At 47.0% G+C, this 20,690-nt stretch overlaps 6 protein-coding genes across 6 annotated transcripts; 4 read left to right on the forward strand and 2 right to left on the reverse strand.

The window, feature by feature from the left end:
* The first annotated feature begins 182 nt into the window (after positions 1-182).
* EV420DRAFT_67690 (phosphofructokinase domain-containing protein) lies at positions 183-3,323 on the forward strand. The gene is made up of 12 exons (XM_060483053.1): positions 183-363; positions 415-673; positions 728-917; positions 968-1,205; positions 1,255-1,339; positions 1,391-1,579; positions 1,632-1,757; positions 1,807-1,947; positions 2,003-2,025; positions 2,073-2,613; positions 2,669-2,799; positions 2,852-3,323. The coding sequence occupies exons 1-12, from the start codon at positions 278-280 to the stop codon at positions 3,279-3,281; spliced, it is 2,439 nt and encodes an 812-aa protein (XP_060339602.1). The 5' UTR covers positions 183-277; the 3' UTR covers positions 3,282-3,323.
* Positions 3,324-3,496: 173 nt separating this feature from the next.
* EV420DRAFT_68354 (MFS general substrate transporter) lies at positions 3,497-6,661 on the reverse strand. The gene is made up of 23 exons (XM_060483081.1): positions 6,654-6,661; positions 6,116-6,606; positions 6,007-6,064; positions 5,881-5,951; positions 5,805-5,824; positions 5,695-5,755; positions 5,586-5,642; positions 5,518-5,536; positions 5,431-5,465; positions 5,319-5,381; positions 5,207-5,268; positions 5,136-5,151; positions 5,052-5,086; positions 4,980-4,998; positions 4,826-4,926; positions 4,665-4,772; positions 4,557-4,607; positions 4,453-4,505; positions 4,263-4,397; positions 4,156-4,207; positions 4,047-4,100; positions 3,891-3,991; positions 3,497-3,830 (listed from the first exon to the last, which is right to left on the reverse strand). Exons 2-23 carry the CDS (start codon positions 6,320-6,322, stop codon positions 3,676-3,678), a joined length of 1,533 nt encoding a protein of 510 aa, XP_060339603.1. The 5' UTR covers positions 6,323-6,606; positions 6,654-6,661; the 3' UTR covers positions 3,497-3,675.
* Positions 6,662-10,475: 3,814 nt separating this feature from the next.
* On the forward strand, positions 10,476-11,013 carry EV420DRAFT_1472972 (uncharacterized protein; the record flags this gene model as incomplete). Its single annotated transcript, XM_060469096.1, has 3 exons — positions 10,476-10,535; positions 10,590-10,728; positions 10,784-11,013. 3 exons carry the CDS (start codon positions 10,476-10,478, stop codon positions 11,011-11,013), a joined length of 429 nt encoding a protein of 142 aa, XP_060339604.1.
* Positions 11,014-11,208: 195 nt separating this feature from the next.
* On the reverse strand, positions 11,209-12,881 carry EV420DRAFT_1496782 (Poly(A)+ RNA export protein). Its single transcript, XM_060470902.1, has 9 exons — positions 12,628-12,881; positions 12,485-12,577; positions 12,255-12,428; positions 12,051-12,203; positions 11,896-12,002; positions 11,821-11,844; positions 11,649-11,770; positions 11,536-11,589; positions 11,209-11,484 (listed from the first exon to the last, which is right to left on the reverse strand). The coding sequence occupies exons 1-9, from the start codon at positions 12,784-12,786 to the stop codon at positions 11,294-11,296; spliced, it is 1,077 nt and encodes a 358-aa protein (XP_060339605.1). The 5' UTR covers positions 12,787-12,881; the 3' UTR covers positions 11,209-11,293.
* Positions 12,882-13,028: 147 nt separating this feature from the next.
* On the forward strand, positions 13,029-15,547 carry EV420DRAFT_1616299 (DEAD-domain-containing protein; the record flags this gene model as incomplete). Its single annotated transcript, XM_060475109.1, has 11 exons — positions 13,029-13,067; positions 13,124-13,646; positions 13,702-13,847; positions 13,900-14,016; positions 14,068-14,138; positions 14,190-14,298; positions 14,352-14,756; positions 14,811-15,079; positions 15,134-15,299; positions 15,355-15,459; positions 15,509-15,547. The coding sequence occupies 11 exons, from the start codon at positions 13,029-13,031 to the stop codon at positions 15,545-15,547; spliced, it is 1,989 nt and encodes a 662-aa protein (XP_060339606.1).
* Positions 15,548-15,875: 328 nt separating this feature from the next.
* On the forward strand, positions 15,876-20,534 carry EV420DRAFT_1634232 (Non-repetitive/WGA-negative nucleoporin C-terminal-domain-containing protein; the record flags this gene model as incomplete). The annotated part of the gene is made up of 21 exons (XM_060476292.1): positions 15,876-16,197; positions 16,247-16,344; positions 16,396-16,653; positions 16,710-17,131; positions 17,189-17,354; positions 17,414-17,516; positions 17,568-17,724; positions 17,772-17,838; positions 17,889-17,979; positions 18,029-18,138; positions 18,196-18,287; positions 18,353-18,575; positions 18,624-18,886; positions 18,934-19,019; positions 19,074-19,268; positions 19,318-19,499; positions 19,551-19,632; positions 19,685-19,848; positions 19,896-20,036; positions 20,088-20,155; positions 20,207-20,534. 21 exons carry the CDS (start codon positions 15,876-15,878, stop codon positions 20,532-20,534), a joined length of 3,618 nt encoding a protein of 1,205 aa, XP_060339607.1.
* Between the last annotated feature and the right edge of the window lie 156 nt (positions 20,535-20,690).

Here is a 20,690-nt window from a genome sequence, read left to right on the forward strand (position 1 = left end):
AAAAGCGCGTCCGAGTCGCGGCCTCCGCGTCAATTCGGTTTCAGGCACGATTATTCGACGTGTCCAATGGCCGGTGGATGCCCTGATGATACCTGTCTGGATGTGCGATGTCCTAGATGCACCGTTCGAGGTTCGTTCGAGGCTGTGGTGAGCTGGCCAAGGCTAGCACGTGCGTTAGTGATGTTGAGCAGAGGGAAATTCCTTTCTTTACTCCGAGACCCACTGTATTTGCGAACGCCACCGTTACACGCATCTACTGACGCTCTTCTACACCACCATGAAGATCGCAATACTGACGTCTGGCGGCGATAGCGCCGGTATGAATGCAGTCGTGCGTGCCGCTGTGAAAGCTGGCATTATAAAGTGAGCCCTTACATCGTCCCTCGTCAGAACATGCTATCTAAAGCTTTACAGAGGTTGTGAAATGTGGGTTGTCCGAGAAGGATACGAAGGCCTAGTTCTAGGAAACACTGAAGACAAACCGCCCCATGTCCAAGACACCCCACAGATTGCCGAAGGTGTCGACGTCACTCTTGTCGAAAACCTTCGCTTTGGGGACGGGGAATTGCTAAAGAATGGAATGGGTGATTACTCTAATTCCAAGGGCAGATCACTCAAAGGGAGATACATCGTACGTGTCGGTTGGGACGACGTGAGGGCATGGTTTGCCGAGGTGGGTTGTGACGGTCATCATCGGCGTTTATCTGTTAATATCGGAACACCGCAGGGAGGTACACTAATTGGCACGGCACGTTCTGCTGCCTTTAGAACTCATGAAGGCCGATTAGCTGCGGCCCATAACATGATTAAGGAAGGCATTGACGCCCTTCTTGTCTGTGGAGGAGACGGTTCCCTCACAGGAGCGGATGTCTTCCGCGCTGAATGGCCTAGTTTAGTTGGTGAACTCCAATCTCAGTGTACGCATATTCTTCGTCTTAGCGAAGCTCTGTTGATATGGTACATACAGCCAAGATCACCGAAGCCCAAGCTACAACGCATCGCCATCTTAGAATCGTTGGCCTTGTTGGGTCCATTGACAATGACATGTCATTGACGGACTTGACCATCGGCGCGCCAACCGCCCTTCATCGGATTTGTGAAGCTATCGACAACATCAACTCCACTGCTACCAGTCATTCACGAGCCTTCGTTTTAGAGGTCATGGGGAGGCACTGCGGGTGGCTGGCTCTTCTTGCTGGTGTTAGGTATTCTACAAGTTTGATTTTGGCTATCTTCCACTAACTCTGAAGCCAGCGGTGGTGCCGATTTTATCTTTATTCCCGAGCGACCTCCGAAAGTCACGCCTTGGGAGGATGAAATGTGTGCCGCTATCCATCGTGTATGCGTATTCATTCACAGGTTTGGTCCAGCTGATCTTAACCCATCACAGCATCGAGAAGTTGGTAAACGAAAAACTATCGTGATTGTCGCAGAGGGCGCCCTTGATTGCAATCTGAATCCCATCCGAGCTGAGTACGTCAAAGATGTACTCAGTGAACGCCTGGGGCTTGATACGAGGGTCACGACGCTTGGACATACTCAAAGAGGTGGAAAACCGTGTGCTATGGATCGTATACTGGTGAGTCTCGTAAGATTAATGATATATGATGCGTCCAACGAACAGTACGAAGCCTACTCTCCAAGCTGTGGAGGCAATCGATGCATTGTTGGAAGCCACACCGGATACACCGTCTTACATGATTGGAATGCAAGAAAACAAGATTTCGAGGGTGCCGTTAGTTGGGGCCGTCACAATGGTGTGATATTTACTAGTCTTTTTCCGCCTTATACTCATCGACCGGAAAGACTAAGGCAGTCGCTACGGCTATCGCGGATAAAGATTTCGAGAAGGCCATGTCGCTTCGAGACCCGGAGTTCCGCGAAAGTTTAGAGGGTTTCCATGCTGTATCTGTATTAGATGAAGAGAAGAGGCTACCTCCGGCTCAGGTAGGCGTTGAAAGTATTTTCTGTCACACATACCGCACTAATTTTCTATTTATAGAGGATGCGTGTTGCTATTTTGCAGTGAGTCCGGCGACAGGAGCATAATTTAATCGCTAACTATATAACAGCATGGGAGCACCTGCGGGCGGTATGAACGCCGCTACTCGTGCTGCGGTCAGATACTGTATTCGCCAAGGGCACACACCTTTCGCGATCAACAATGGCTTCCGTGGTCTTCTTGATGATAACATCTCGGAGATGTCGTGGCTCGGCGTCGATTCTTGGATGGCCCGAGGTGGTTCCGAACTGGGGACAAATCGAGTATTGCCCTCCATCGATCTGGGAGCTGTTGCCGCAAAGTTCCAAGAATATTCTTTCCAAGCTTTCATGATGATCGGAGGATTTGAGGCATTCAGCGCATTACTGATTTTAGAGGAAGGGAGGAAGTATTATCCTGCTTTTCATATTCCATTGGTGCATCTGCCGGCCACAATCAGTAACAATGTCCCAATGACAGACTACAGTTTGGGGAGCGACACGAGCTTGAATGCCTTGGTAGATGCGTGCGATGCCATCAAGCAAAGTGCTAGCGCTAGCCGTAACAGAGTGTTTGTGGTGGAAACCCAAGGAGGGAATTGTGGATATATTGCCACCATGGGTGCGTTGGCGGTGAGTGATCATCATCATCTGCTGAGGCTTGAGGAAAGTACTAAATAGAACTTAGGTAGGCGCATCTCTCGTTTATACCCCGGAACAAGGCATATCCCTCGACACCCTAAGACGCGATGTAAGGTACTTGAAAATGAGGTACAGCCTTGATGTCAAGGGGAAAAGTGAAGGACGCCTTGTAATTCAGTAGGTCTTCCGGGTTTGTCATGGAGATATTACTGACTCCTCAATCTCAAAGAAACGAGGCCGCATCTCAGGTATACACAACGCCTGTGATAACAAAGGTGTTCAAGGAGGAAGGCCGTGACCTGTTTGATTCCCGGTCTGCTTCTCTTGGCCATACGTTGCAAGGAGGTATACCATCACCCACAGATCGCGCGCGCGCAGTTCGTCTGTCGTTGAAATGCATGGCCTTTATCGAAAGAGAGCACGACAAGCTGATGAAACAGCATCCCAAGACGAGACATGCCAGTCCTGATTCAGCCGCTGTCATCACAATCCAATCGAGTTCGATTAAGTGGGTACCTGTGCAGGATATGGTACATCATGCCGACATGAAGAATCGCCGTGGACAGAACCCATGGTGGGCATCAATGAAGGAGCTGGTGGAGGCACTAGCGGGCCGGCCTCAAATCGTGAAGCTTCATGATTGGGATTTAATTGGGTGAACATGAGTTGGAATAGAACGTGTTAACTACTACGAATCTGGTACTGTACAGTTTATTAAATAGAATTGCTCTTGCTCCTTCTGCTTATGATTGACTTCTCAAAGTATATATCCATTTCTGACTGGGAAATCTTATCGATAGATGGAATCCATTCTTAGTTTTACAGGTGCACACGAGGTGCTTACGCGCAGCAAAGTGAGAGGAGCACGACAGACGATCAACATTACGGCAGGCATTGCGATTGAGACACCCGGAGAACGGCTGAGGAGCTATTGAACTATCGACAATACGGATCGGATACTATCATAGAAATTGTTGTTTGATTCGGAATCGCGTCGAAATCTATCACAAGGTATGCATGAATGGTATCGGTCTAGTATACATTCGCCGACATCTAATACAAGTATCGGAACCCTTTCCTTTTCTTTAGTGCCTGCTCGTATGTGATGCCTTCCAGACGAGCAGCTTCCTCTACTCGAGCACTGTCAATATTAGCATTCTCGTTGGCCGCCAGCCTTTCATTTTCGCGTATGAGACTCTGGCGGATACCTGGCATGGAACGCATGTGAACAGACGCCCAATGATGATATAATGTGGACCAGCACTTACAAAGGGACATCGTTGTACTAAAAACTAATGCAGCGAGAGAGATAAACATTGACTTATGGTACTCAGGACCCCAAACGGACTTCCAAGTATAAGAACCTATCCTGAAAAAGCGATGGCTTGTGTGATGAAACTAGTAGGAAACAGATATTGACGTACAAACTGCCCAGGTTCCCGACACCATTGACCATGCCAATCGCAGCCGCACGCTTCCTGGGAATCATGTGTGTCGGACAAGTGCAATTATTTGGTAAGGCAAAAGACCTACGCTGGCGGCCGAGGAATTGAATTAGACACCCAGACAATAGTGATGCTGGTGCCTAAATTCGCACTGATGGGCTTTACTTGAATACGGTTAAAAACATAGAAACTGACCAACTAATCCACAAGCCATGAAAAACAATGACACATAACGAGCCGCAGTATTCATGGTCGAAAGCGCGATGATAAAGCCCATCATAACAGCCCACCACCAGCCCGAAATATGGAAGAACCGTTCACCGGTCGAATCTGAGCAACAGTAAGTCAGCCGTCCGTCTGTGGTGTAACAGATAATATTGTTCACCTGCATGCCACGCATTGAACAAACACACTACGGCGGCGACGATCCAAGGTGGACTGTAACATGTAAATTATTGAAAGTTCATGCAGTCCTACGTGGAAACATACGCGCAAAGAAGTAATGAAATGGTGGTGGAAAATCCAAGAGTCTGCGTCAATCTGACGTGTTTCAGGACATTAGCAACGACACCAAGGAAAGAGGGATCAAGGACGGACGTGGGGAAGAAATTGGTGAAGCTCATTCCCAAAGCTTGAGAGATATTCAGAAGGCAAAACGCATAGACTCGGGGATCCTTCAGAGCCAGTTTCAATCCATGGAGAACCCTGTAATTTGTCGAGAGTTCAATCAGAATGCACCAATGATGATAGTCACATACGAGTCTTCACTGTTGTCTTTGTCGGCCTCACCGGCATCTTCTGCGAGGCGCACTTGAGCAAGTCGACTTTCTTCTGGAGACATCCATCGCGTGTTACGGGGCTAAGAAGTTAATTCTTCGGCAAAAGTACAACATCGATAAAAGCGGCACAGACATAATCGGGTAGCAACCACCTATAGAGGGAATCATCAGTCATGCCTTACAAATGTCGCAGAAGGCAATGTACATGCTCATGAAGCCCACAGAGATAGTGACAGCCCCCTACATATGCATAATGAGTATGGCTTAAGAAATTCAGGAAAGACCTCACTTCGATATAGAAAAGCCTGCATGAAACGGTCTGATCAGAAACAGTTGCCATATAGTGACATATATATCTACCATCTCCAGGCTCTGATGCCTCGCACTCCTTCCATTTCTCCAAGGATACCAGCTGCCATCAACTAATAGAACGGTCAGCATTCAAGGAACTCCACGATGGGATGAAACGCACAGAGCCGAATGCGTTTGATACCAAAAGGCCAAAAAACAGAATGGCAGATCTAAAGGCTAATTCCTATCATACGGTGAGTTTGAAAAAGGATGGGTCGTTTTCTAGTACACACCTTCTTCGTGTACCAGCTTGAAAGCAAGTATATGGCTGTCGATTCAAGGTCTTCAGAAAATGGAAGAGCGGTTAAAGGATAGCTTACTGCCTGGATAGAACGCAGCCTGGACACGGTTAAAATCGACAAGGAGAGAGAACGCAAGTGCCTTTTACCTCTGGAATGCCCAAGAAAAGTCTACAAATCGCTATTCCCTTGAAGGAGTGAGTGACCTGATGAAACCTGATGAGAGGTACTGAGGTTAAATTATGTTAAAATCCTTACTCCCGTGAGCGCGCTAACAACACCCCAAGCGATGACACATCCTCCGATGTATAGTGAAGGCCTAAATCGTATGAGCGCAGAATGCACCTTCTGAACGGAAGACACGTCACCTCTGAATGTAGTTCAAGATCTTGTGTGCATAGTAAGTCGCTAAACAATCTTCACTTGGTCACGAAAAGAGATTACCATATTGGATGGAATTTGAGATGGGCTGTAGGTGACATAGAGAACGGAAAGGATGATATTATATTGAAGGTCTGGATGCATGCGTTAGCAAAATCCTCGCGTCGAACGTCCAAAAGTGCACAATACCCGTGAGGCCCAAGTCATCTTCAAGCCCCTTCAATCTCGCTGTCGTGATGGCGCTCCGCTGGAAACAAGTATTCAACTACGAATCGATATGAGAGAATGTCCAACGCACATCAATGTGATTCATGAGGTAGATTAGAGTGACCATAGGCAGAAATCTCATATCAAGTTTACGAACAAGCCTCCGCTCCGCAAGCTCCCGCCCTTGGGAATCGATGGCGGACACGGCGTCGATGGCTGACTGGAGGCTAGTCTGACTAGGTGCATGCTCGTAAACCTCGATTGTGCCAATTTCCTTTTCTTTAGAGGAGAAAGACATGATGGAGGAGCCAAATGAATATACTGAATGATTCGGTGTTGATACGCGCTTTTATGCAGTCAAGCAAAGTCCGAAGCGGGCAACATATTCACGTCTTTCCGCACTCCTCGAACTAGCGCTTCTTTCCCCGCATAATACCTCAAGAGATAGCTGCGGGGAACGTGTGGACAGCGCGTTTGCAGAAAGAAGTAGCTCGGAAGGCGTCGTCTAACGGAAATGTCTGATTGTCCGATGTATTCATAGCTCGTGTATACATGGGACTGATCTGGATTGCTTTATGATTACTTCTTCTGTCAGATGAAGTGTTACAAGGGTGCTTCAAACCACTTACTTCGTTGTAAACTTCGAAACTCGACTTGGATACGCCAGTTGTGACAACACTGAGAAGTTCGGGGCCTACGTCTAAGATATCACAGAGCAACCGTATGGTCTCAGTGAATAAAGCAGACTTACCACGATGCATATACTGTTGGTTGTATGATAGAAGGATCTAGTAAAACGCCGTCCACGAATATTTATGTGATAGTCAATTGATTCTGCGCTTTGTTCATTAAACCTATTCCAATTCACAAGACACCCAGCGATCCAGCGAACACGCATGCGGCCATAAACCTTGGAAGAAGGTTACAGGAAGTTGCGGCGTGCCACTCTCTATCCGTCGTGTTGATGACAGTCATCGAAATCAGATGGTTCTTGATGCGGACACATAATGGACATTGAGTCCTAAGATAAATATAATTCAGTACATGTATAGTTCGGTGCCACAGTATTGAAAGTTGAAATCTGACGAACTATATTTGGCACTGATCTTCCGCACACGGTCGACTAGTCGAGTCGACCGACGAAGGCTGATATTATTGACCAGCAACTCAGTGGCACCTGGAACCACTAAGCATTGAAAAAATCCACACAACCGATTTTACGTTTACGGAAGGCTAAAGTATTGAATGCGGCGGTTTGGTAGTGGTCTAGCGGACTTGGTATCGGCATCCGGTCAGAACGGATTGGGGCTGTGCGCTGAACCAGGACTGTCGTAAGTTGGTCGTAAGAACGGAGATCCTGAAGGTAAAATATTCTCTACTGCGCTCTTTTTCCACACGGAAACGAGAATCGCCGGCGCAGGAGTTAGGCACCATAACTCAACAGTACAGAGGAGGGCTTATCACAAGTTTAACGGATATCCAACATTCGAACAAATAAAGCTGTCCTCACTACCAGGTCCGACGCGTCGGTATCGACCATGCTGTTAAAGAGGTAGGTTTCTATAAAAATGTGGGAACAAGAGGTCAATTGGAGAACGCCGCGACATTCTGTGCGGTTGCCAGCACGTTCGAAGCCTTTGCTCTTGACCCGGTGACCGGTATTTCGTGAGAAGACACCAGCGTAGACATCGAGAGCTCAATCACATACCGTAGTACCGCCCAGAGCATCTATCTTAGGCACTGGTTGACGGTTTTGATTCTTCTCTCTACATGCCCTTGCATTGAGACCTACAAGCAGACAAAATCTGCCATATGTATCACAAGAATGTTAACTCGGCAATACACAAATCATGAAGAATATTCTTGAAGGGTGATGATAATCCCTCACCATCAATTCGATCGGTCGCGTTAGAAGAATGATTCAGCGCGATGGTATTCTTGACGCCCGACTAGCCCCCCATGAGTAGCTTATGACGTATGAGTTCAACCGACGAATAAAGACAGGTTTACCATTTAGTGAATACTCTTCTCCCAGCCACTCGCAAGCAGAGGTTAGTAGACTCCTTCAGCACAACTGCAGAATAGTGTCTGTTTCATGGTCGGTACTGCTGTTTTGGATGGTTAACATGTTTGCGGATTCTGGGTTGCCCCTCCCCCGCACTCTCGAAGAGTCCCAGTGCAAAGTAAAGGTACAATAGAATTACGACAACTATGGGTAGACATTTTGTCTTCTTGAGAATGTGAATATGCGCCATCGCTAAATTCTGCGGAGTTGGGCCATCAAACAAACACGGCGAGCTGAGCGAACAGCTGAGAAGAGCAAGAGAAGAGTGGAGATCAGTTCGATGCTTGACTTGTTGGTGGACATTATGCTGAACCCGAGGCGAAGAGAGGGGCCCACAGACCATACGGCGAGATTCCAGCATCTTTCCTCAATACGGCCTTGATGGCCTCTGGACTAGTGCCGGCGAGAGACGCAGGTGACTTAGATTCTTTTATGGAAGCCCATATCACGGGGACGTTGAGTCCCAGGATAGGTTCACGAGAGCAGCAGCAGAAAGTGCGTCATGTAACCAACAGTCCCTTTAAACGATGCCTTCGCATTGCGCTCAAATTCATTGATGACAACGGCAGTGAGTCCACTGCACAACAAGGACAGTCGTCCAGCCTCTGGTACGATAGCATCGCCGGAAGCAGTTCTCGGTGGTGAGTTCGAGCCACTTCTGAGCTCCGAGACATCGCATATGAATGGTGGGCGGTAGTGACGGTGAATGTGAAGCGCTAAATGTCAGTCAAAAGGATTGACCGGACCTCGGAAGAAACTAGTGACCTAGGGCCGAAGACGCTGAAAGAGGACAGTGGACACAGCCACTCCAGCTCATGGACCGGATCTCTCCGATCTAGCATAGTACCCGGCTTCTTACCCTCCGAACACAAGCTGACAATTTTGAGCCTTGACTTCCCTTTCCTCTCGTCCACGAATTTGGTGAGATTAAGAATGTACCGCGTCTCCACCATTAGGGGCCAACGATTCTCTGATTTCCCGTCGGCAGGCTAAACAGACAGCGAGTGGACCCAGTTGTATATATGGGTCCTTTGACCGTGTAAGTGACACGCAATACTGGAAAGATTTATTTATTGAATCTGATGCTCATTTGTGCTAAAGTATAGACCCTAGTTCGAAGTTAACATTGAAGCTTGAAGCACCAAGCCAAGTTCAGTGCAACCTATGAATACTATACCAGTAGCGAAAATTCAACATTAATACCCCAAAGGTAGTTCACGAGTTCCCCGCAGTTCTCTCCTGTGAGATGCGTTGCGGCAGAAGTCGAAGACCATCTAGGCGCCAAACAGGTCTTGTACTCTCCCGTACTCCCTCCGAGTAGGGCTGAGCACGGGTGCACTAGTAAATTTATTATAATACCTTGAAACGCGGATAAACTGCCTGGCCCACTCGGTCCTCCGTGACAGGTTCAGCGGAGAAAACCAGAGAACCGTCTTCGAGTCTGTCCGCAATATTCTTGAAATGTCTTACGAATTACAGACCAAGTACGCCATTCTTGGCCCTCCCCTGCATATACTATAACTGCTAAGTATCATGACGACAAAATTGAAGGTTGCATGATTTCGAAGGAAGTGTATTGTCTTACTGATTTGACTATCAGATCTTCGATGCTCCAGCACTTTCGATTTTCCATGAAAGATACAAACATTACCGAGCTTATGAACTGGAGCTTCTTTGGGGGCTCAAACGTACCCTCAAACTCAGCGTTGCGCAGTAGATCTGGTCCGCGTCGACGCTAACAATATCCCCCAATTTTATCGCAGTTTCTTACCTTCATGACTGACGTCCTTATTGTTCACGGACTTGGCTCTGTTATACTCGAAGGCGCAAGAAATTATGTCTGCGACCTTGAAGACTGATCTTGATATACGTATACTTTGCAACTCCACTGTAGGATGGGTTTCAGGTTGCGCCGATTCTTCCGTGATCCGTGTCTCGTTGGGCGCCTCTTTCACACGCTTAACTGTTGACAATGCGAGGATACCTTGGTAGGGCACCGTTGGACACCACATCGTTGACGGTAAAATCTTCTTCATGACTTAAGCTTAGTCTCCTAAATTTGATGTCTGCAGGTTAGTTGCAAGTCGAATGTTCATTTTAATTTAACTCAGCGTCTGTTTTCAGCTGTTTTCGTATGTACCCCTCGCAACAACCGTGTTTCAATATGCAAAACCAGACAAGCTTATTTGAAATTTCCTAGTTGTCCGCTATTTTGCGCGCTGCCATCTCAGCGCCCTCAGTAAGTAATGTCACATATCAGATTCATTCAATTATATTAGGGCGCTCGGGACCCTTCAGGGCATGGTGATAACAGCCTGTCTTCTGTCTCCGAATGAATCGCCAGCGTTTGTTTCTCTTCTACATTATCCGTCCATAGACATCGATAATGGACCGATGCCTAAGTTCTTCGAAAGTTGATATCGATGTAGAGACTGGTGCTCAACAGGTGTGTCACTTCACAGTATCATTACCGTCGCGTTATTTTCTGAATTACCTTCAGTGCTTCGCCGAAAAACAAGGAGACGCCAGCGTATCCCCTCCTCCATACGAATATCAGGAGCCCCCACCCTATAGTTCTATTACAGCCCCTGCTTGCATGTCCTACTCATCGGTCCAGTATCTTTGTCTTTTCGGATTTTGTACGTTCAGCACTCCCGATCATCGACACGCCTCAATAACCTGATTTCTTTCTAGTATTTCCCCCCTCATGGATAATTAGAGCCCTCGCACTCCTTTCACCTCTGCATCAAATTCTTCCATGGATGTTCTCATCAAAACCTGAGGCACTAATCCCCAACGAGGGCTTACTAAGGCGCAAAACAGAGATGAAATGGGCGAGCACTTGCTTGATCCTTATCAGCCTGTTCAGTCTAATTGGGACAATTGTCTTCATAGTTCGAATCACGGCCAAGGATGCCAGCTGATGATGGCTGGCTGCTCCCAAAGTTATCCTTAGTGTTGTAGTATTGTAGGAGTACTTCGGCAGAACTGATTTCAATAAAGGCGTCTGGTAACGTACTCATGAGTTTATTTTATATCGCATATGTTACCTATATACTGCACTTCGCTCGTTAACCTCCAATGTATATCTCTTTGCGTTAAACCTCCATACAAATATCATGGGGACGGAAATAATCATTCATTGCCAAACAAAGGACAGAGCTAGATTGCTATTACTGTATGGAAACATATATCGTACAAGCGCTACTTTCTGGGACGTTTCTTGACCTCTTCGTCCTTACAAGCGTGCAGCATCAGCTTATTGGGATGCCCAGGTGTCATACCCGAATGCCCCTTGGACCAGTCATAAGAAATGGCATAGGCAAAGATGTTACCGTTACGATTGAATCCTGTGCAAGCGATCGGTCCGGGGAAGTCCTTGCTGATCTCAAATGCTACAACAGACATTAGCAAGAGATGTCGTAATGGAGAGCGACTAGAATTACATTTGAGACGAGTGCGAGCGTCTTTGTCCCAAAAGTGGATGGAGCCATCGGAGCCTTGATAACAGCATGAGAAACAAGCTCATGTATTTATGCATAGCAGCCGAAAAACTTACCGCATGTCGAAAAAGTTCCATGCACCGGATGGAATGATATATCATTGACGGCATAAACCATTCCCTGGTCTTTTGAATTGGGCACTGTGTCCTTACGGTGACATTTGAAGGAGAAATTGCTTCTACATATGGATCGTCAGCAAGCTTCTTTCGGAAAAAGCGAAGACCTTACCCGTTATCCTTGTCTTCCACATATCTTTAAGCCCAAGTCAGCGTTTGAAGGTATATGACGCGGAACAAAACTTACTGGATAGCCACTCGTCCTTCAATACTACCAACGGCAAATCCTGAGTTTTGGGACGCTGTAAAACAGGACACAACGCGTGTTTGCCATTTCAAAGGCGACACCATGGTCTATCCCATGTCAATTGCAATGTCAAGATCCTATAAAAGACACGATACCTTGTATGGCGTGGTAGGATTGTTGAGGCTAAAGACTTGGATATGACGCTCAGCTGTTCCAACGACCAAAAGAGGATATTGTACATCGAAACTATAGCATCGTTCTGGGAGCTGGACTGAGGCCACGGGTTGTTGAGCGCGGAGGTCCCAATACTGTACCGAGTCAGACATCACAACAGCCAGAACACGCGTCCAAGGACATACTTTGATCGTTTTATCCCAGCTCCCAGTGGCCAATACTCCCATATTCGGTGATTCAACCCACCGGACAACTTTGACAGGAGCATCATGCTGAGCCACTTGCATGGCTGTACCAGTCGTTACATCGAACATTTTAGCTTGATTATCAGCGCCACCCGAGAATATTTTGTTCCCCTCCTGTTCCACCCATCGTGTCAACAAGGAGATTGAAAAGAAAGATATACTGGACATACCTTGTTCCAGCAGACGCTTAGAACTGGGCCGTTATGTTGGTACATCGCCTTCCCTTGCGTTTGGCCATTGGTTCCGACCTCATAGACTCTTACCTGATAAAAGAGAGTTAAATACGCGACTTCTTAGCTAAATCACCACGTACACTATTATCCCAACTGCCAACTGCAAGATAGTCCGCTTGTGAAGAGAAGGACAACGATGAAATCGAGTCTGGCGGGGGGTCAGCAACTTCAAGATCTTTGTCGGTACTACTGCTGTTTGCCGCAGTTGTGGACGTCGACGCTCCAAAGAAGGAGGACATGGCGAAGTAGACTGCCTGTATCCGAAGAAATAGAAGGAAATTGAGGAAATGAGGTTGTGATTCAAGCGATTAGGTCGTGAAAGTCACGCGTGACTGTGGCTCCGTGACACTCTTGCTTTGCTCTCTTTGGACTTTCTTTCAATTGACCTTTCGTTACTTTGTGAAGTAGACGTATAGGTACGTTCTATAAAGCACTTGTTTCCTCTCAAGTTGTGTTTGATTTTTTTATCCAGTCGTCATCAATGACTGAAGTCGCGAAGGCAGGCGCTCTGAAACCCAAAGTTAGTGTCCTTCCCTTCCCGGAATAAGAATTGTTGACATCATCTAGTATTCCTAGGAAAAAACCAAGGCCAAAAAAAGATATCTGAAAAAGAAGAGGGAACGGAGAAAAACAAGGAAGCCGACCAAAGCCAATGATCGAGACCAGACCTCGCAGGATGAAGGGGAGGACAACGAAGAAGTGGAAGACGACGATGAAGACATTCAAATGGATGCACCGCGTGAGGAGACCCCAAAATCCTTGAAACCGCCTAAGAAACGCCGGAAAGTGGAAGCGCCTGAAGAAAGTACCATGGATGTTGATGAAGAACAAGTACCTATCACATCGAGTGCCCCCGACCCTGTTTCCGTTCCTACACCTGGAACGCTCCCGTTGTTCCCTTTGCCTGCCTTGCCAAATCTTCCTTCACGCCAAGATCTTGCGCTTCAAGGATTGGACCAAGCTCTGGTTGACGCGGAATTTATAGATCCATCAACAAGTCTGCCTATTCCACTCGGCGGCGAAAATGATGGCGGAACTAGTCTGAGTGAACGTTCTCGGAAGCGGCTGCATGAGCTTGGTGTAGCTCATCTATTTGCAGGTGTGCTGATTCATTGTTTCTTTACTCTTGAACGCGTTCCAAATCTTTGCACTAGTACAAACATCATTACTGCCATTTTTATTACCCAAGGAAGCAAGAAAACGGGCGTTATATTGTCCGCACAGTCCTCCTAGAGATGTATGTGTTTCAGCGCCGACGGGGAGTGGGAAGACGCTCGCATACGTTCTACCTATTGTGGAAGTAGGTCGTCAATGGTATACGGTGTATGTTGCGTGACTAATCAAGCCCTTAGACGCTTTCAAGTCGAATAGTCATTCGTCTACGAGCTCTCGTCGTTCTCCCTACCCGCGATCTGGTCAACCAGGTCAAAGAGACGTTCGAAGCCGTAGCTAAAGGATGTGGACTGAGGGTCAGTGTTCATCGTCCTACCCGTTATAGCTTTCTTCGAACGACAATGCAGATTGGTACAGCGACTGGGCAGCATTCGTTTTCGCACGAACAATCTCAGTTGATCGCCGATAGGACAAGCAAGTGAGTGTCCAACACATTCCAGGGAAGTCAATGATACGATCCCTTTATCAGTCTACAAGGCGGATCCAGCAAAGTTGACGTGCTTATCTGTACACCCGGTCGATTGATTGACCATATGAATGACACACCTAATTTCACTCTCCAGCACCTACGATATCTAGTTCGTCTGAAGCTTTCCAGTGGTGAATGTTCTCATCAATATCCGCTTTATAGGTCATCGACGAAGCGGATCGTCTTCTGGCGCAATCATTTCAAGACTGGCTTGCTCAGGTATTGCTGGCAACACGACCATCAAAATCTGTCCGAGGATACTTGCCTGACACGCCAGATTTTGATACACCAGTCCCGGTTCCATGTCACAATGCAATCGCTCCCGCTTTCCACCCGTTTCACAGCTCTATTCTCGATGGACCGAACTATGTTTATGAACCAAAAGAAACTTCTTGCCAAAAGCTCCTATTCTCTGCTACCTTAACGCGCGACCCTTCAAAGATTGCGGTCTTGGAGCTTCGAGATCCTAAGTATTTTATCGTCCACAGCAGCCGATCTGGGAAAGACGCAAGCTCGGGTCTCTTGGACATGGTCATGGAACAATTTACAATGCCAGAATCCCTCACTGTAAGTTTATCTTGTCAAGTGTTGTTGTACATTTTATATCTTTCGTTTCATCAGGAGCACATGATCGTGTGCGAGTCGTCCCAGAAGCCTCTGCACTTTTTCTATCTCGTTCATGCCCACAGTGTACTTAACTGTCTCGTGTTCACTAAATCTGCCGAGTCTACTACACGGCTGGTCCGCTTGTTCGAATACTTCGAACAGTCTCGCGCAAACGATCATGACAGTAGTTACAAGCCTATCGTCATTCATCCTTACTCGAGCGATCTTGGGGCAGCAGACCGAAGGTCGGTCCTTGAGAAATTCAAGGCCCAGGAAATCCAGATGTTGGACATTTTTCCATTTGACTACTTTATCTCATACTGATTCATTGTCAACAGACTCGTATGCTCGGATTTAATATCTAGGGGAATTGATATCCAGCATGTCTCTCATGTTGTTAGTTATGATGCCCCTGTTGATATTCGTAAGTATGTGCATCGTGTGGGCCGTACCGCGCGAGCTGGACGTCACGGTGACGCATGGACACTGGTCGAAGAGCAAGAGGTTCGCGAGTCCTTTTTATTACCATTGAGCTTGTTTGCTTTCCTCCCCTTTCCAGGCACGGTATTTCAAGACTATGCTAAAAGATGCAGACCATCTAGACAAAGTCAAAAGACTTCGCGTTTCGGACAAAAACCTTTCGCCGTTGTTACCGCATTATGAGGTATGTCTTTCTGACAGAAGTTGTACAAAGCTAATGCCGTAACTTGCAGAAGGCCTTGGGATTACTCAAGGAGGCCTATTCGAGATGAGAAGAAGGATGTTACCGTTTGTTTAAAGTTATGAAGGTGCAACTGTAAGGAGAAATTTGACTTGCAATGCCAACACAACCAATAAAAGATCTCTTCGGTGAGAGATATCTACGTCGAAGAAGCCCAACAACCCTCGAACCTTCAGAAAGTTTATCTAAGTATATCTTGTCTGTATTCGAAGCGAAGGAGATAGTAAGTACAGCCTGAATACTGTAAATTTGAACTAGCTACAGAACAATTTGAATTGATGAAAGTGGCAATCATCGGCAAACACCGTCGCCTTGTCTTGTCCCAACAAAAACTTTGTTCGGTCAACCTCCGTTCCAAAATGGCGACATTCTCACCTTCGCCAGCCCCTCGTCGCTCAGCACGTCTACGTCATGTGCCCGTGTCCCCGGGGAACGCAAAAATTCCCGTGAATAACAGTCGACTAGGTACACCGATCAATGCGTCGGACAACGGTTCTTTTATCAACGAATCGCGCGCCTCCGTTGATTCTGCCATGGATATCGACGACAGGAATTCCCTGTCTTCAGACAAGACTACAGTGAGGTCCACCGGAGTCTCTTACTTGGCCAAGTCGGAGCAACTGGCCGTGTCGTTCTATGCTAATTTGCCAACCGAAGTCTTGCTGGTATTAAAGCACGCGGGTGCGTTCTTTCGACCGTTTATTTGGAATCACCCCTAACTTTGCAGCAGATTTTTACGGTGGTACATATACTGGTGGAATTGATACCTTGACCGGGTTTGCTCTGGTGGCTTCGAAGCAGACATGCTATGTGTGGCAGCATTCACAGGTGCGTCTGCCAACGTCTTTAACTGATTCTCCTTGTAATCTCTCTTTGTAGGCCATTAGGGGAACGCCAACATGCTACATCTTTCGTTGTCCTGAAGATTCCAACCAGACATCACCACCTTTCTATGGCCTCATCCCTTACAGCAGCTACAGTACCGCGCGCGAGCCTGGCCTTATCCTCATGTCGCCTGCCGGGGAAATACGAATGTGGGACAGTATCGGCATTGGCCTTGCAGGTGGAGACCACTTTTCATCTGTTACGCTCAGCCTCTCCCCGGACGAGCTCGTCACAAATTTAGTTCGCGTTGATGTAAGACACATCATTATTGACTACAGCAACAGTTCACTCAATAGAGTTATCATTAGCCCCAGACCTATATTGCCTCGACCACCTCTGGTGTTCTTTTTCGACTTACGTTGACATACTCTGGGGGGAATCTGCGTTTGGCGTCTCACACATTCGCGCGTCCGGCATCTTCTCTGTCGCTCAGTCGTCTTTATTCTTCTTTTTTCGTGTCTTCTGGATCTAAGACGCCTCTGATCTCTGAACCTGGGAATATCAGCGCCCTTGCCCTTGGTCGCGCAACCGTTGACGGAGGAGAAATATGGGCTTTGATCGACACCAGAATACAATTATGGGAGCTCAAGGCGGAGGGCTGGGAGGACATTATTCGTGATGACGAAGTTTCAGAAATTATTAGGGCTGCCCTGAGGGACGCTTTTGGAAATAGCGTGGAACAAGACGATGCAAACGTGGATCTGGAGTTGCTGGACATCGCAGTTGATAGGTAAGACATTTGATCTGCTTGCATATGAGAGGGATTGAATTCATCGTATCATCTTAGGCAGGGGAGGCTTGTCGTTTTGCTGTCGTATGCCGGTGGCGAAGAAGAACACATATATATGAACATGGATACAAGTGGAATCAGGCGAATTTATTCATTGATTCACCTTACACTGTCCAACGATGCATTCACTGTGGACAGTGTAAGAAGTGTTCCGTACCAAAGCGTGAGTTCTTTCTTATATCTCTACAGACCCGGTGTGATTGATTGTGGCAACGTCGACAGACTTCGTCTTCCGGAGCTCCTATGCATCCTAGATTGCAGCTAATCCAGGACGGAAAACTCGTAGTCATCCAGTTTGGAGATGCGATTGCTCTTTGCGCCACAGGTAGCGTAGTCCGCTCGTCTTTTCATCTATCGTGACTAATTGTTCTATCAGAGTCTGAATACAAAGATCGGCTGGAGCTCAAATCTAAGGCGGACCGGACACTGGGTGTTGGCATCACACATTCAGACAGCGCTGTCCTCATACTGACGGCGGCAACCATGATGAAAGTTCACATTGACATGGACAGAGTCAAGACTGTAAACGCACAGTACGTTGGTTAATGTTTCCCCTTCAATGGATGCTCATTCACCCTAGGACCGGGCCGGTTAATTCGATCAAGTCTGTCATGACGCAGGCAGTATTATATGGCTCCCTCACGAACGTGAGTAGCGACAATTTCATCAGATTTTTACTCTCTTCAACTTCCTGTAGAACCCATTGACATTTACCTTCCCTCCTGATGTTGATGAAGAAAGCTTGATGCGAGGTGCCGAACAATTAAGCCAAGCCATATTGCAGTCAGGTAAATACTTCACTGTCAGGCTTTAGAATACTCGTCAATGCATTCATAGATCCCATCCTGGTACAAAGAAATCACGATTTAAGCGCCCACCTGACAAGTCGCAAGGAACGTCTCAGCTTTTTGATACATTTCATCAATGACAATGCCGTACTCGGAAAGGTCTGTGTGGGGATGGTTTATTGGAAACATTCCATTTACATGCTTGTTTGAGTACAGATATCTCAAAGAAGTCGGCAAAACCTAGCGACAGATGCAGAAAAACTGTACGCTTCCCATCAGTTGTGGGTGCAACACAACGATTTTCTTAGGTTTGTCAATTATGATTTCTAAAATTGACTGCCCTTCTCACACCAGTAAAAATAACGTTGAGTAGCACGAGTCACCCAAGTCATAGTGTGCTCCACGATACTGTCCTGTCCTACATGAATGATATCCAAGAAGGTCACCACGAAGATGTGATACGGACGTTTTTCCGCATTCGCATAGCTGACATCGGAGTACTGATTCAACGGATACCTGACATAACACTGAAGCTCGCACAAGCCACAGGTGGGAATACAGGAGGGTTCATAGCTGAGGCCAATCGTATCGTACTGGTGAGTTGCTTCTCATTTCGGATACCTTCAGCAAATGACTGCGGGCAGACGGTGCTGAGGTCGGCATTCGACTACCGGGAATATAATAAGGGAGTCTATGGCATTGACCCCCCTATGATAAACCCATGGACAAGCGACGTAAATGTCATTAATGTCGTCCAGGGACTGTTTGATGCGACAACACGGCTAGTTGAATCGGTGATAGCGGGTGCAGGGCGTGCTATAACGGAAGACGAAACAACAGAACAACTGCCTGAACTTGCTGCCATACTCTTTGCATGTATGCAAGAACGGCTAGACTATTTGTCGAGGTCTGCCCTATTGAAATCACAATAGCCTCATACTGACCTTGATACAGGTCCGAAGAGACAGGGGTGGAGCAGGAGCGAAGCATCCTTCTTAACACTTTCACCCATTTGCGGCCAGAGGTGCTAGAGACCTTGAGTAAGTGTCTTTTGAAACGAATTCATGTCCCTTCTAATTTTTGTCTTAAAACAGGAAAGAACGGACACGCAACAGCCGCATTTTCTCTTGCCGAGAAATATCGTGATTTCGCCAGTTTGGCGGCATTATGCCACAGGGAGGTCGTTTATCCCCCCGAGCAAAATCCGAATGCGCCCCGAATCCAGAATTATATCGAACTATACAAAGATGAGTTTGCGACTGAGCTTTATCGGTGGTATATCCAGCATGGTAAGGACATCCTTGCCGAACCAGTCTGGCGCTGACGACATGACATAAGGCGAATTGCGAGTGTTATTCTCTCTCAGTGACTCCCACACAGGATATATGGACAAGTTTTTCGCTGATAATGCCAATCCGCTAATATCATGGATTCATGATTTGGGCCACGGACGGTACGCGGCCGCAGCCCGGGCACTACTGGTTGAGTCGGGCGAAGCGACCAATTTAGCCTCAAAACAGGTAGGACGGAGTCGTTTCTTTGTGAAACATATACTCATTCTTTACCTTTAGCTCATGCTTAGTATCGGCAAGTTGTCGCATCTTGCACATGAACAAGAAACTTTAGCGCCCTCCGATGAGGACATTTCGGATGGTTTGTCATTGACGTCATGTGTCAAGACCACAGTTTTGACAGATTTTTGCAGCCTTCCATGATGGACTTGATTTCGTCAGCGTTCATGAGAGCCTGCTTGAAGAGTTTAACGCTGTGCTTGAGACATTGAAGGGTCGACAATCTCTTGACAGCCAGACAAACGCAATCATTAAGCAAAAGGCTTCTCGTCTATCTGATCGGCCGGCATTGACGCGGGTGTGTTTCAAGTTTTTTTCTTGAAAAGTGTTTTGACGGCGCCGTAGATATTTAAAGACCTTGTCCGGAATGTGCTGCAAGGAAAGGTCCTGTCAGTTGAGGATGCGGTAGACGTATTGTCTCTCAAAGATAACAATGAGACGCTTGGTGACTTTGCCATGGCACTTCACTTACTCGCAGGAGTTCAGGTTTGTGAAGATTTTTCACCGCTCATGCGAGACTCATAATCGTGACGGTAGAACATTCCTCGTGCTCGAAAAACATCTGCCTTCAGAACTGTGTGGAGACGGATATATATCCATGACGAGTGTGTTTAACCAGCGCCAAATTTCTCAATGCTTATATTCTTATTCCTTAGCTGGAACACCATTCGGCAAACAGCTAATGTTTCTGATAGCGAGCTCAGTGAACGCTTCCGTAGCACGGCTCTGTATGCCACGTTTTGTCACATCCTTACGCAAACCGATCAACCTGATGGCTACGAGACCATCCCGGATGTATCCCTCATAATACCGACAGCAGACGAAGTCTCATCAAGATGGCCGGGTATGCCGGCTGACGAGGTTGAGAGCATCGTGCAAGACTATATATTCGAGTGCGATACGTTGGGTGATCTAGAGTTGAATGATGTATATTACCGGATACGAGAGCTGGCGGAGCAGGATCTAGAGGAGGCCCATATATGATAGTAAGGACGTCTTTGTTTTGATCGCATCGTTGACGATTATTGTTATGTATGTACCTGGCTTGGTAGATGAAGCTCTCAATGCTATTGCAGTACTAGGCATCACCGTCTGATTCACTTCTGTTTTACTCGGCCCAACCTAAATCAGTCGGCGCCT

The sequence above is a fragment of the Desarmillaria tabescens genome (assembly GCF_030435595.1).
Source record: "Desarmillaria tabescens strain CCBAS 213 chromosome Unknown EV420scaffold_1, whole genome shotgun sequence".
Lineage (NCBI taxonomy): Eukaryota > Fungi > Basidiomycota > Agaricomycetes > Agaricales > Physalacriaceae > Desarmillaria > Desarmillaria tabescens.

Bases quoted from the DNA above. Each gene is read 5' to 3' on its own strand.
- EV420DRAFT_68354 (XM_060483081.1), bottom strand. From the start codon at position 6,322: ATGTCTTTCTCCTCTAAAGAAAAGGAAATTGGCACAATCGAGGTTTAC. The intron at 5,952-6,006 runs GTATTGTGCACT...GCATGCATCCAG, and splicing joins AGATGACTTGGGCCTCACGG to ACCTTCAATATAATATCATC. The intron at 4,398-4,452 runs GTGAACAATATT...ACTGTTGCTCAG, and splicing joins GTTCAATGCGTGGCATGCAG to ATTCGACCGGTGAACGGTTC.
- EV420DRAFT_1496782 (XM_060470902.1), bottom strand. From the start codon at position 12,786: ATGTCCTCCTTCTTTGGAGCGTCGACGTCCACAACTGCGGCAAACAGC. The intron at 12,204-12,254 runs GTATGTCCTTGG...GACTCGGTACAG, and splicing joins GCTGGGATAAAACGATCAAA to TATTGGGACCTCCGCGCTCA. The intron at 11,845-11,895 runs GTAAGTTTTGTT...TTGGGCTTAAAG, and splicing joins GAAGGACGAGTGGCTATCCA to ATATGTGGAAGACAAGGATA.
- EV420DRAFT_67690 (XM_060483053.1), top strand. From the start codon at position 278: ATGAAGATCGCAATACTGACGTCTGGCGGCGATAGCGCCGGTATGAAT. The intron at 364-414 runs GTGAGCCCTTAC...AAAGCTTTACAG, and splicing joins GTGAAAGCTGGCATTATAAA to AGGTTGTGAAATGTGGGTTG. The intron at 918-967 runs GTACGCATATTC...TGGTACATACAG, and splicing joins TGGTGAACTCCAATCTCAGT to CCAAGATCACCGAAGCCCAA.